At 41.4% G+C, this 13,278-nt stretch overlaps 1 protein-coding gene across 1 annotated transcript; it reads left to right on the top strand.

Annotated features, from left to right (window-relative positions):
• Nucleotides 1-1,262: 1,262 nt before the first annotated feature.
• Nucleotides 1,263-13,154, top strand: ctdnep1a (CTD nuclear envelope phosphatase 1a). The gene is made up of 8 exons (XM_037758847.1): nt 1,263-1,997; nt 5,667-5,733; nt 8,956-9,074; nt 9,158-9,229; nt 9,489-9,605; nt 9,710-9,821; nt 10,125-10,209; nt 11,854-13,154. The coding sequence occupies exons 1-8, from the start codon at nt 1,893-1,895 to the stop codon at nt 11,912-11,914; spliced, it is 738 nt and encodes a 245-aa protein (XP_037614775.1). The 5' UTR covers nt 1,263-1,892; the 3' UTR covers nt 11,915-13,154.
• Nucleotides 13,155-13,278: the final 124 nt, after the last annotated feature.

Here is a 13,278-nt window from a genome sequence, read left to right as displayed (position 1 = left end):
TAAATGGTTCATATTTTGTTACATTTTGTTTAGCTCTTTTTTACTGTGTTAGCTGATGCATCTTGTTTTTTGCACTATCCACTTTGCTGCTGTACACTGCACATTTCCCCACTTTGGGACTAATAAAGGACTTGTTTGAATCACCATTACATGATGAGGTTTATTGACGACAATCAAGCTGTCAAAATGAAAGCAAAACTTTATGTTTACACATAAATGTGTTAACAGAGATAATGTTGGTGTTAAACTTGCACCACAATCACTCTCAAAAGTAGCTGAAACTGATAATAAAACTCAATTTTGAATGTTGAAGTTGTTTTCTCTAGAGTACTTAATGAGTTTGTCTATAAGCTCACCTACTTAAAAAAAATGGTTTATAAACTATTGTAATTACGAACTGTAAATTGCATATATGAAAACAACCTTGAAAAAGGGGGGAAAAAATAAAGTATAAAAAAATAAAAAAATTATAATAAAACTAAATTTTGAATGTTGAGGTTGTTTTCTTTAGTGTACTTAATAAGTTTGTCTATAAGCTCATCTACTTAAAAAATGGTTTATAAACTATTGTAATTACGAACTGTAAATTGCATATATGAAAACAACCTTGAAAAAGGGGGATACAAATAAAGTATAACAAATAAAAAAATAAAAATGATAATAAAACTCAATTTTGAATGTTGAAGTTGTTTTCTCTAGTGTACTTAATGAGTTTGTCTATAAGCTCACCTACTTAAAAAATGGTTTATAAAACTATTATAATTACGAACTGTAAATTGCATATATGAAAACAACCTTGAAAAAGGGGGATAAAAATAAAGTATAACAAATAAAAAAATAAAAATGATAATAAAACTCAATTTTGAATGTTGAGGTTGTTTTCTCTAGTGTACTTAATAAGTTTGTCTATAAGCTCATCTACTTAAAAAATGGTTTATAAACTATTGTAATTACGAACTGTAAATTGCATATATGAAAACAACCTTGAAAAAGGGGGAAAAATAAAGTATAAAAAAAAATGATAATAAAACTAAATTTTGAATGTTGAAGTTGTTTTCTTTAGTGTACTTAATGAGTTTGTCTATAAGCTCACCTACTTAAAAATTGGTTTATAAAACTATTATAATTACGAACTGTAAATTGCATATATGAAAACAACCTTGAAAAAAGGAAAAAGTGTACAAAAAAAAAAACTGATAATAAAACTGTTTATTTTGTCCACAGACTTATATTACACATCAGTATACATCAGTCTCTTTGCTCGTCCACGTCTGTTTATTTTCTTTCCACGTGGACGTGCTGCGCGCGCCCACACCAGGATTCCTCCCGGAAGTGACGGCTGATGGATGATGATGATGATGGCGGCTCGCAGCTTCAGTCCGGATCTCCACTGTGGACTACAAACCCGTTTTAACCGGGCTGCTTAGACTTTGATGAACTTTTTATAACGCCGTGTCTCTCTCGGACGCCTTGCGGAGTGAAGTCTCGTTGAGCCGGAGCCTGACAGCGAGAAACCACAGAGCTTTTTAGGGTTCTTTGAGTCCAAAAGGTTCAAGGTGGTCACCCTGTCGAGCTAGCGGCTAGCTGGCTAAGCTAACGTTAGTGGCTGCACAGCTAGCTCCGGTAGCTAGCTGCGTGCTAAAGCTCCACACAGCTGCAGCTTTTCAATGCGAAAGCACCCTATTTAATGCGAACAAGTGCACTATATCTAATGCTGATTGTGCCACAAGTGTGCAGAGAGAGGTACTCACACACTAGCTTGGCCTCTTGTTTCATTTGAATTGCTAGTTTGGCGGCTAAAGACAGGTTTTTGACCACTAAGCAAGTAATCAGGGCAAAACGCGTGCTGTCTAAGTGAGAGTTGAAGTTGGGGTCTTTGCGTGCTCGTCAACATGCTGAAGACCCGGCAGTGTTTACTTGGCATCCGCACCTTTCTTGGTGTAACGTCGAGAATATGGGGCTTCATCATGTACATCCTCAGGAAGCACCTACGGACGGTGAGAAGAAGAAGAAGGGGGGGGTTTGAGATATATGTGTGGCAGGTTGATCCTGTTGTTGTGTTTCTTTCTGTGACAAAATGAGGGAAAGTCTTTTAGGTTGCCATGGTTCCCCATGTGCCCTAAACATTATTTTTTTCAGATCACATCCACCTTTTAGGGAGACTTTAAGGACCTTTAGAGAGGTAGACTACCTGAGAGCCAACTGAGCATCCACCTTTAGGGATGCTCAGTTGGCTCTCAGGTAGTCTAGCTCTCTGATGCTCAGTTGGCTCTCAGAGAGCTAGACTTACCTGTGTGTCTGACCTGTGCTGTTTCATTATGTGCATCCACCTTTTAGGGAGACTTTAAGGACCTTTAGAGAGGTAGACTACCTGAGAGCCAACTGAGCATCCACCTTTAGGGATGCTCAGTTGGCTTTCAGGTAGTCTAGCTCTCTGATGCTCAGTTGGCTCTCAGAGAGCTAGACTTACCTGTGTGTCTGACCTGTGCTGTTTCATTATGTGCATCCACCTTTAGGGAGTCTTTAAGGACCTTTAGAGAGAGCTAGACTACCTGAGAGCCAACTGAGCATCCACCTTTAAGGATGCTCAGTTGGCTTTCAGGTAGTCTAGCTCTCTGAGAGCCAACTGAGCATCCCTAAAGGTAGATGCTCAGTTGGCTCTCAGAGCTAGACTTACCTGTGTGTCTGACCTGTGCTGTCCATTATGTGCATCCACCTTTAGGGAGACTTTAAGGACCTTTAGAGAGAGCTAGACTTCCTGAGAGCCATCTGAGCATCCACCTTTAGTGATGCTCAGTTGGCTCTCAGAGAGCTAGACTTACCTGTGTGTCTCACCTGTGCTGTCTCATTATGTGCATCCATCGTGATGATTTTGTCAAATAATCTGTAAATTATGTTAACGAATCAAAGTAGATGCTCAGTTGGCTCTCAGGTAGTCTAGCTCTCTGAGAGCCAGACTTACCTGTGCGTCTCACCTGTGCTGTCTCATTATGTGCATCCATCGTGATGATTTTGTCAACTAATCTGTAAATTATGTTAACAAATCCCACTGACTAAGTAGTAAGTATCATCCTCGCACTCAAGTGTCAAATTTATTGCCATATCATTCAGTATAAAGATGGCTAGGAGTATCTACTAAAACTTCATTCAAAAGAGGATATTGAAGAGTGTAAACAGTGGCACACAGGATGTTAAACTGCACCAAAATGTACAAATGCAAGACAACTTTCATTATTGACTAATCTATATATAGTTTTTCAATTTAGTTTATTAAGCTTTAAAGTATCAGAAAATAGTGAAAAATGTCTGTAACAGACAGTACAAAACCAAAAAGGATATCCAAAATTCAATCAGCAATCATATAAAAGAGAGAAAACCAGCAAATCATCACATTTGTGAAGCTAAAACCACACAATGTTTGGCATTTCTGTCTTGATCAATTATCAGTTGATCCACCAATCGATTAATAGACTATTTGTTTCAGCTCTTAAATAATGTATCCCACATCCAAATGCTAGATTTGAGGAGCTTGCAGGTCACCTTCAATCGCACCCAAATGCCTCCTCACTGAACTTGGGATTTAAGCTGACAGAAGCCGCCTGCCTGTAACTTCTAGACACACACACAGGTGTTGTTGAGTCGTTAATAGACATGCATATGTGGTGTAATGTGAGCGGACTTCGACTCTAGCTCCTTATCAAGCCAACAAAGCTTGGAGGAGTGACCCTTGTGTTATAACCATCTTGCTGTTGGAGGTTTGTCTGCAGTTTGTTGTGTGGCAGTAACACTTGCCGGGTTGTCAACAGGCCCTGAGAGTGAGTAGTCCAGTCCATGTTGTGGCTGAAGTGAGAGGGATTATGTCAGCACAGAGAGTGTACTGTTCTCTCCCCACCTCCCTCTGTTTCTCTCACTCACAGTTTAGCGCTGTTGTTTACAATAATGTGATGCACTGGAACAATGTCATGATCCAGCGAGCGCTAATGTAGCAAGCAAGGTAATGTAGGTGATCCTATAGGTGATTTGAGGTGAGGATGTTAACACTTAACCCTTTCAATTTCTTGTAAAACAAGGGATTGATGCAAATGTTGAATGCCCCAGTTCATTATAACAATGATAACCCCTTTTATAAACCTCATAATCCCATTTGTTAACTCCTACTGTTGTGTGTATGAGTAAGGTAGGGCTCAAGGTGTTTCCCTTCGAGAAGACCACAATCCATTAAGTGACCTGATCCAAATATTTGGATGAGTAAAAGCTCTACTGGATTATGAATATTAGGACCAGGTAATAATCCCATGCACGCCACTCTGTGTCAACAGATGACGAGACGGTTGTTTATTAATCTTGCTTAATGGTTTTGCTTATTATCTCCCTGAGTGAGACGGCAACAGTGTGGCGCCAGGTGTGGAGTTAGCGCTAAAGACAACACAAAACTCCTGCTTTTGTCCCTTACATATCATTACACATTGAAGATTTAAAGTTTTTTAGTGGCTGTTGTGTCAGGTTAAGAGAGCAAAAGAAAATCTTAGTCGGCTAATCGATCAGTTGATTTAATCGACAGATCTTTAAAACTGAGTTACTTCACAAAGAATCACACAAAAGCACCACTTTAAATCTTGTGTTTACCAGAGATGTGCTCATAAGTTTCTTGGAATAAGTCATTCAGCATAAAAATAGGTATAAAAATGATTAATCGACTAAAGAAATCGTAGTCGACAGAGACCAAAATGACCTATTAGTCGACTAATCGACTAAGAGGAAGCAGCCCTACAAAGGGCTCAGTCCGAGTTCATAGGCCTGGGGTCCAGATGGACGCTCTTGGAGGTGCAGGGAGCTGAGTCGTGGGTGAGGTCCCCCCGCGGTGCTCAGCAGCTGCCGGCACCAATAGGCTTCCCCCGAGCTAACTCTGCCAGGCAGCAGTGGGAGGGGACACAGAGGGAGGCCCCGTCCGAGGCTTTAGGTACCAAGGCTCAGTCAAAGTCACCCTGCAAGTCTCCCTTCCTGTGTGCGCCCCATGCTCCGCTGACACCCGCCGACAGCTGGGGGGGATAAAAATAGCCCTGTGAAGAAAAGTGCAGTGCCCCTGGGCAAGAGCGGCACTGGAAAGGATCCTCTCTGTAGTCATCCTGACCAGAGCGGAGCAAGGAAGTTAGACAGGAGGAGTCACGGGGTGGGCACAACTGACTTCATGCAGTATTTCAATATGGCGTCCTCCTCCGAAGAGAGATGATTTCCTGAGAATGTATAGTCTAAAGGCTCAAATATAAGTTTTTGGATTCCAAGACTTAAAGGTTTTTAAGACCTTCAGGGAGATAAGATTCAGTCATGATGCTTTCTTCAAATTGGATTATGGATTGCCGCTATTAAGATGCTGTAAAACCACTTTTCTTTATGCCCCAAAGGATTCCCAAAACACCATCCTCTGTGTAATGGAAATGAAGTCAGACACTTTTAGAGTGCGGTTGGAAATGAAATGAGCCTTCAGTGTACTTGGTATCAAAAATATTCATCTATAATCAAAGTAAAAATAAAACCCACATTTGAAATCTACCCGTGGTGCAGTTAACTCCTTCTGGCTCTGTATATTGTATATAGTTTGTTGTTTTAACAGTGTCCTGATCTGTTACGGATTAACTGACCGTTTCATTTGCCTTGTTCTTTTGCAGATAATCCAGTATCAGACGGTGCGATACGACACTTTGCCTCTGTCACCTATCTCCAGAAACAGACTCAGTGAGTACATGATATGATGTCATAATATCGCATACACTGCTTTAATCGAGACACATTTGTTTTTTTTTGCGATAACAAGATAGAGCGGAGGCACTATCACAACATATTTGCATTGTGGAAATTTAAGCACACGTTGAACCAGTTTGTCGAGGAAGGAGCGATTATGTAGAAAAGGAAGTTATCAGCAACACAACAACAACACAACCGGGCTTTCCCTCGTTCTCAGGACCTTCGTTGCCTCGGAGTAAATGAACATCATCAGTGTTTCTGGACAGATAAACTTGACAGGACTCCTCTATGATATTCGTTCTCCATATGAGGAAACTCAGATGAGCTGTCAGCTGTGTGTGTCCTTACTGTGGGTCATAGCTGTATATATTTTAATAAGGTGGATCAGATGTCTAAATGCAAACCGCAGTTGGCCTATTTCTCCTCTCTCAATTGTTTCAGTAAACCTGTTGTGCTACATTGGTCAGTAATTGTATGCTCTCGTAGCTTTTTAATCGCATACAAAGAATAGTTTTGCATGTAAATAATTTGCCTGAAGTTTGGTTACAGGTCAGTGAGGTGACATACTTATATCGTTACAATTGAAAGCCAAACAAGCAGCGAGAATAACAAGTGATTTACCTGAATTTCCCTCTGACAACATTAGCTCTCTAAAGGAAATGTCAGTCTGTTGCACAGCTTTAAATGTGCAGTGTGAAATGAGATTAATACCTCTCAATAAAGCGACGATAGACACTTCCGAAACCACAGATAATCAATAACATGTTAGATATTATAAATTACACTGCACAGCAAGCGTTTACAAATAAAGAGGCAGCAGACAGACAAGTATTTGAGTAAAACTGAATTATGGTAGCAGGTTAATGTCCACCCAAAAGGGTGGCACGGTGACCAAAAACAGGAAATTTAGCTTCCTTCTCTGACTCTTAACAGTGACAAGAGGTGTTTATGGTGTGGAAGTGGAGAGGAAATACAAACGTTAAAGGCAGCACTCACACTAGCACGGACTGGTGTGTCTGCGCTCTGAATGAGCTTCTCTTCTGCCCGTAGAGAGCTCATTCAAAAGCACACTCTTGACTTGGAGGAAGGATTGCCATTCAGTTTCTGTATTTCCTCGCCTCTCACTCACCGCAGTGACCTCAGCTGGAGACCCAGGTCCAGTTTCAAGTGAATGAGCAATGCCTTTAGCTGTAAATGGCTGGTATGTCTGCTGGTATTGACAACATTGTGGACAGAATTAAAGTAACAACAGTGGTCTTCAAATAAGTGTGTTACATTGCTCTCTCATAACATACCAGAATAAGGTCAGCAGAAAAGGATTTTAGGCGGTGGGATCCACACCTCTTAAAAGTCCTTACGGCCCAAAAAAAAGCTGTGTTCAAGAGCAGCCTTTTCTTGAACGCAGCGTATTATTACGGTGCCACTATCTAGAATCAGCTTGTCTACAGGCTTTGGTAGACAAACTGCTATTGTTTTTATGGTTGGTTCTTATAATTGTTTGTTCTTAATCTATAAACCCAGGACTCCTCTAAAAGCAGTACTGATACTTGGTGCATTGAAGTGAATTTATTTGAATTAGTTAGTTATGGTGGGCTCCAGCAGCTGACAATGTAGACACCTGTCATGTATTTTAATTGCTCAGCCAGTCCCCAAAAGTAAGGTTTACTTGCAAATAGAGCACACCATCACAAATCCAAAGACAGACCATCATCTTGTATTTAAAATAAGTGAAACTAAAAGTGAGACTGACATTAAGTAGTCTCTTTAAGTCTTAAGAAGTCATTTCCACACCTCAACATTTGACTATTTGTAAAATCCAGGCGTATACGAGCTGTAAGAACTGTGCACTCTTTCACTACGGAGCCTTTCTTTTCACTGTGCTCTGAAAGAAAGAGTTGTCTTCTTTTGTCACTGAAACACTTAAAACAAAGCAAGTTATGGTTTCAAGATAAAGTTAGGGGTAGGGGAGAAATCTATTTACTGACCTGCTGTATGTTTATGCAGATTTTACAGTAACCATCGTCTGCAAATGAGACGCCCTTTACACCTTACATTAAAGTGCGTCTCGTATCCAGATTGTATCTAGATTTGATTTAACCTGATTGCATTTACACCTGGTATTAATATGTGTCTCCAGTGTCCACATTGAGATGCGATTGAGATCTGATCGCTCGGTCCTGCTCAAACAACTGAACGGGTTGAGTGAGCACCGCCGACCCGCAAACTGCCAACTTAATGCATTATAGTAGCACAATTAGAGAGAGAGCGAGAGAGAGAGAGAAAAAAGAACATAGAAGAGAAAGTGTGAGGTGGACTGTTGCAACGAATGTCTCTGTAAGTTATTAATAACGTACACGGAACGCTGCTTTGTCACTTTTTGACCCTAGTAAGGTTACGCAAACGTTGTGGGTCGGCCTGCATATCACTACCGCCCACGTAGTTGTTGTATGTGGATTTAAAACACAGTTGCATTTACACTTGTATTCAACATGATCACAATGCGTCCCCGACCGGTTTGGCCAATCGGATCACAATCCGTCCTCAATGGGTCTTGTGTGCATTTACACCTGTACTCTCATGTAGTCAGGCACTGTCCGATTGCAATCCGATCACCCAAAACATATGTTTCGTGGGGTGGCTGTGGCTAGAGCAGGTCGTCCACCAATCGGAAGGTCTTTGGTTCGATCCCCAGCTGCTCTGGTCACGTGTTGATGTGTTTTTGAGCAAGACACTTAACCCCAAATTGCTTCCGAAGGCATAGCCATCGGTGTGTTGATGAGTATTTAGATTAGATCCTGATGGGCAAAGTTGACATCTTACATGGCAGCCTCTGCCATCAGTGTATGAATGTGTGTGTGAATGGGTGAATGCTGACATGTAGTGTAAAGCGCTTCGAGTGGTCGGAAGAAAGCGCTTTATAAATGCAAGTCCATTTACTATTTTAATGCCAGGTGTAAAGGGGTTATGAGAGAGCTAGTAACAGTTAGCTAACTCAACTGGTCTTGAAATAGAGAAAAATCAAGACAGCCACTTGTAATGTGCGCGCAGATTTTCAAATTCAGGTTTGGGAAGTGGATCGGAACTGTAATGTAAACACATTGTGTTATTTCCTGTGTGACCTCATTTGTCCCAGTAACCTGGTTTTCTCGTGTGCATGTAAATGTGCTGAGATAAAGCAGCTCAAGGGTCTATATTTTGTACGATAAACTCCAGATGCAGTAAAGAGGAAGATTCTGGTTCTGGACCTGGACGAGACGTTGATCCACTCTCACCACGACGGGGTCCTCAGACCCACAGTGAGACCGGGCACGCCGCCAGACTTCATCCTCAAAGTACGAGCATTCGGCCACATCATGTACACGTTTGAACACGTAATGCATTCAAGCCTAAACGCTGTCTGTCTTTCTACATGCAGGTCGTCATTGACAAGCATCCAGTCAGATTCTTCGTACATAAAAGGCCGCATGTTGACTTCTTTTTAGAAGTGGTGAGTGTCAGCCTGTAATCAGTGTCCTGATTAACTTGGAAGAGTTGAGTAAAGCACACTGTATGGATCTTTCTCGTGTCCCGGGTCACCTTTTATCCCGCATGTCATCTTTGCCATCCCTCTACCATTGTAATGCACTGTACCTGATGTCATAACACTATATTTGTCTTTGGATAATGATCCCTCGTGACTTACGTAGCAGTTGCTGTACATGTTTACTTATACTTTTGTGTGCTCTATACCTTATGTGTGTACACAGGTGAGCCAGTGGTATGAGCTGGTGGTTTTTACAGCCAGTATGGAGATCTATGGCTCAGCAGTGGCAGACAAGCTGGACAACAACAGGAACATCCTTAAACGCAGATACTACAGACAGGTACTACCCTATATACTGGATTCAAACAGCATGTATTAAAGCTGACGCTGCTTAAGCTCTTCATTCTCCCTCATTTTTAATGGTGACTTTGTTTCTTTTGCCAGCATTGTACATTGGATCTAGGTAGTTATATTAAAGACCTGTCTGTAGTACACGATGACCTGTCCAGTATTGTCATCCTGGACAACTCGCCTGGTGCTTATCGTAGCCATCCAGGTAAGTTATGGCTTAAACTTATTCAGATTTGTGTACATTTAGCTGCTTGAATTCTGTGTACATTCATCTTTAACGTAACACACAAAGTCAAATGAGGCTTCACCCTATACACATCAACCTTGTGATGACGCAGGGAAAGGACAGATAACTGTTCTCAGTACAAGGCTTGTATTGTAAATGTTGTATCAGTGCATTCAATCTACAGTTCCTCTAACACTCAGTGGCCTCTTTTAACAGAGCAGCATAAAATCACAACCATGTCCATTTCACTGACCCCACTGCTTTTTTTTTTCTGCCCTCCAGACAATGCAATACCCATCAAGTCCTGGTTCAGCGACCCTAGTGACACAGCACTTCTTAACTTGCTGCCTATGCTGGATGCACTAAGGTAAAAGGCATAATAAAGTTGGCATGGAAGCAAATAGACAATGCAAACACTCTTGTGCATACTGTCTGTATTCAAACGGTCATTACGGTGGTGTAATTCAAGAGGTTCCAGCTAATGGCTACAACTGGCGTACATGATTTTAGTCCTTAAAGGGTAACTTCAGTATTTTTCAACCCTATTTTCCCATGTTTTGTGTCTAAGTGACAATTTAAATTGGTCCGGTATTGAGCGAAAACACTGCAGCCGCTAAACGGGCTGCAATGTAATCACTCGAGGCGTCCACTAAAAGTGCTTGTTTTTGACACTGACAGGCTCAGATTGAAATTATAAGTGTCTGACAACATTATGGAAAGGACCTTACAGAAAAAATAAAAAAGATTGTGGAGAATCTAACAATGCATGTGTAGCATGTCCACATTGACAAAAGTTACCCAGTATCTAATTGAGACTTGCGTTTATTTGTCAAAACGTGTAGCCACACCCGGCGAGTAAAAAGGTCTCTGCGTTTAATTGAAGTTTTACGGTATATGGTACGGTGCACAGCCTGATCTACACTACCCTTCAATGTTAGTTTTTTTCTCCAGCATTTAGCTTTTGGAGCAAATTTGGCCAAAAAACATGGGAATAGTTCAATATTTTTGGGAAATATGCTTATTTGCTTTCTTTCTGAGAATAAGATGAGAAGATCAGTAAAGCTCTCGTGGCAGTGCATTAAGAACAGATGGAGCTGGCCTGTGCGTAGCAACCCTATCTGGCAACCCGCACCATAGTCTGAGACGGTGCAACTTCTGTGCAGCTGGACGGCTCGGATACAGAGTGTTAACCTGCCCTAAAATCACAGTTTTGTGTTTCTATATTTCTGTTTATGTATAAACCTAGCAAAGGAGATACAACATTTTTATTGGTAAGCTTTAGAGGCAGGTGTATGCATTAGGGATGTCACAATACCAGAAATTTAGTTGATACCTATACCAGTGAAATTCCATGATTCTCAATGCCAATTCGATACCACGGTAAATCCCATGTACTTCATCATCAACTCCTTTATTACCGTTTGCATACTGTTTTTTGTTAGGAAGTTAAACAGGTCGTAATTCCCTCTTTTATTATCTATTTTATATTGCTGTGAAAACATCTACTTCAAACAACTGCATTCATTCAAGTTTCTTAGCCATAATAGCTAATATTAATTAGCTCTCCTGCCAATTTCAACATGGACTTATTGTTTGCAATGTAGCATTATCATGGGAAACAATAGGGTTCATCCCTTGGAGGCGTCGATAGTGAGTTTACTGTGTCTCAAACACATTTTCTATCACCCCAAGGACAATGAGACGTCGTTCGTCTTGAGCCCTGACGGGATCTGCGGTACTGTAGAAAACAAGTATCGTCACATTTTCAGAATTTTGGCATTGATCCCTAGTAGGCATAATCTTTCACTTTGGAAAGAGCCAGGCTAGCTGTTACAACCTGTTTCTAGTCTTAGGTTGAGCTAAGATGAACACATCTTACTCCAACTTCATACTTGAAGCATGGAAGTCTCAGGAAGAACGCAAATACGTCCCCAAATGTTGAGCTATTCCTTTAACGACTAAGATAGTGAAAGTCAAGTAGTTAAATCTCCTCTCTCTCTCTTTCTCCTAGGTTCACTGCTGACGTCCGCTCCGTCCTTAGTCGAAACCTCCACCAGCACCGACTCTGGTGATTGGCTGAATCAAGAGGGGGTGGGGCTTGTTGACCAGCCTCTTCCTCTTTGCCGGCTTCCATCCTGCCCTCCGTTCCCACACAGACGACCCACCAGCCCTCTCTGAGCCTCTCAGACGTGTCCTGAGGAGACGAGGGTTGGGGTGACCGCCTACCGTGGGATGAACAGTACGGGATCACCAGAGCCCGCAAACTACTGAGGAGGGTGGGGGGGGCAGCTTGTTTTTTTTTTTTTTTTTCTTCTTCTTGATTCTTTATTTGTATTTTTTTTTTTTTCCAAAACAAAACGGAGCCTATCTGCCTTATTGCTCCTGATACTGACCGTGCGCGTATGGAGGTGAGCTTGTGTACGTGAGTCGGAGTATGCTTGCCGAGTTCGTTAGTCCTTTTTAAACCTTTTTGACAATTGGGAGGGGAGGGAAGAGGAGATGATCAGCAAAGCAACAAAGACAATTCTACGTTATAATTTCTTCTTCTTCTCCATCATCATCATCAGACGTTGCACTTAAAGCAAACAATTTATCAATCTTAATCTCTCAGAGAAACTGAGCAGGGGAAAGTAGAAAACCAACCCCTTTTTAGATCACACCCTCAACGATAATTCATTGATTCCTGAGGTACGTTTAGAGAACGGATCAACTTGAACGGTGTAATCGAAGGACTCTGCTTGTAACATACCACCTACAGGCGTTTTTCTGGACAAATAGCCGAGCAGCCTGAGATATGTTTTGTTGTTTTTCAGCCATAACCATCACTCTTTTCCCAAAAGCTCCTCATGGGACTCAGTGATCAAGACTTGACTGAAAAGTTGTGAGAAAAAAAAAGAATGGCTTGTAACGATACGTGGACTGCCGTGCCGCCTTTCCATATGATTGTTTCTCTATTATAATATGTGATAATATGACTTCTGCATACCATGACATTTCGCTCTCCCCCCCCCCTTCGCCATCTGACGCCATCCTGATTTCATCTAATAGGAATTGCACTTAATTTTTTTTTTTTTTTCCCACCCCTTCTGTTTTTGTTGCAGTTGGTTTTGTATTTGATTCAAAATTTTTGCAGCCTTCCTCTTTCAGTTTCCACCCGCTCCGCTTACTGTATGGGTTCGACTATTAGGCCCTCCGTCTTTAAATGCCTTCTGAACAATGTCAGTCTCGTCAAGGCTCACACCGGCTTCTTATTGGCTCTGTCTCCAGGTCTGTGTTACTAATAAAACACTTGTCAGTATCGACCCGTTATTATCCAGCTTGTTTTTCTTTTTAATGCAATCCATCCTGCAGTCTTTGTCATACCTGAGGCATAACATTTTATAGCTTGTCAACTGACTGCCTTTGCTGTGGTGAGAAATGGATTTACACTGATTCT

This window comes from Sebastes umbrosus, chromosome 22 (assembly GCF_015220745.1).
Source record: "Sebastes umbrosus isolate fSebUmb1 chromosome 22, fSebUmb1.pri, whole genome shotgun sequence".
Lineage (NCBI taxonomy): Eukaryota > Metazoa > Chordata > Actinopteri > Perciformes > Sebastidae > Sebastes > Sebastes umbrosus.
The sequence above is the reverse complement of the archived record's forward strand: the minus strand, read 5'-3'. Positions and strand labels throughout refer to the sequence as shown.

Excerpts from the sequence above, each read along its gene's own strand:
- ctdnep1a (XM_037758847.1), top strand. The coding sequence starts at position 1,893 with ATGCTGAAGACCCGGCAGTGTTTACTTGGCATCCGCACCTTTCTTGGT. Across the intron at positions 9,606-9,709 it reads AACGCAGATACTACAGACAG|CATTGTACATTGGATCTAGG; the intron begins GTACTACCCTAT and ends TTCTTTTGCCAG. Across the intron at positions 9,822-10,124 it reads TGCTTATCGTAGCCATCCAG|ACAATGCAATACCCATCAAG; the intron begins GTAAGTTATGGC and ends TCTGCCCTCCAG.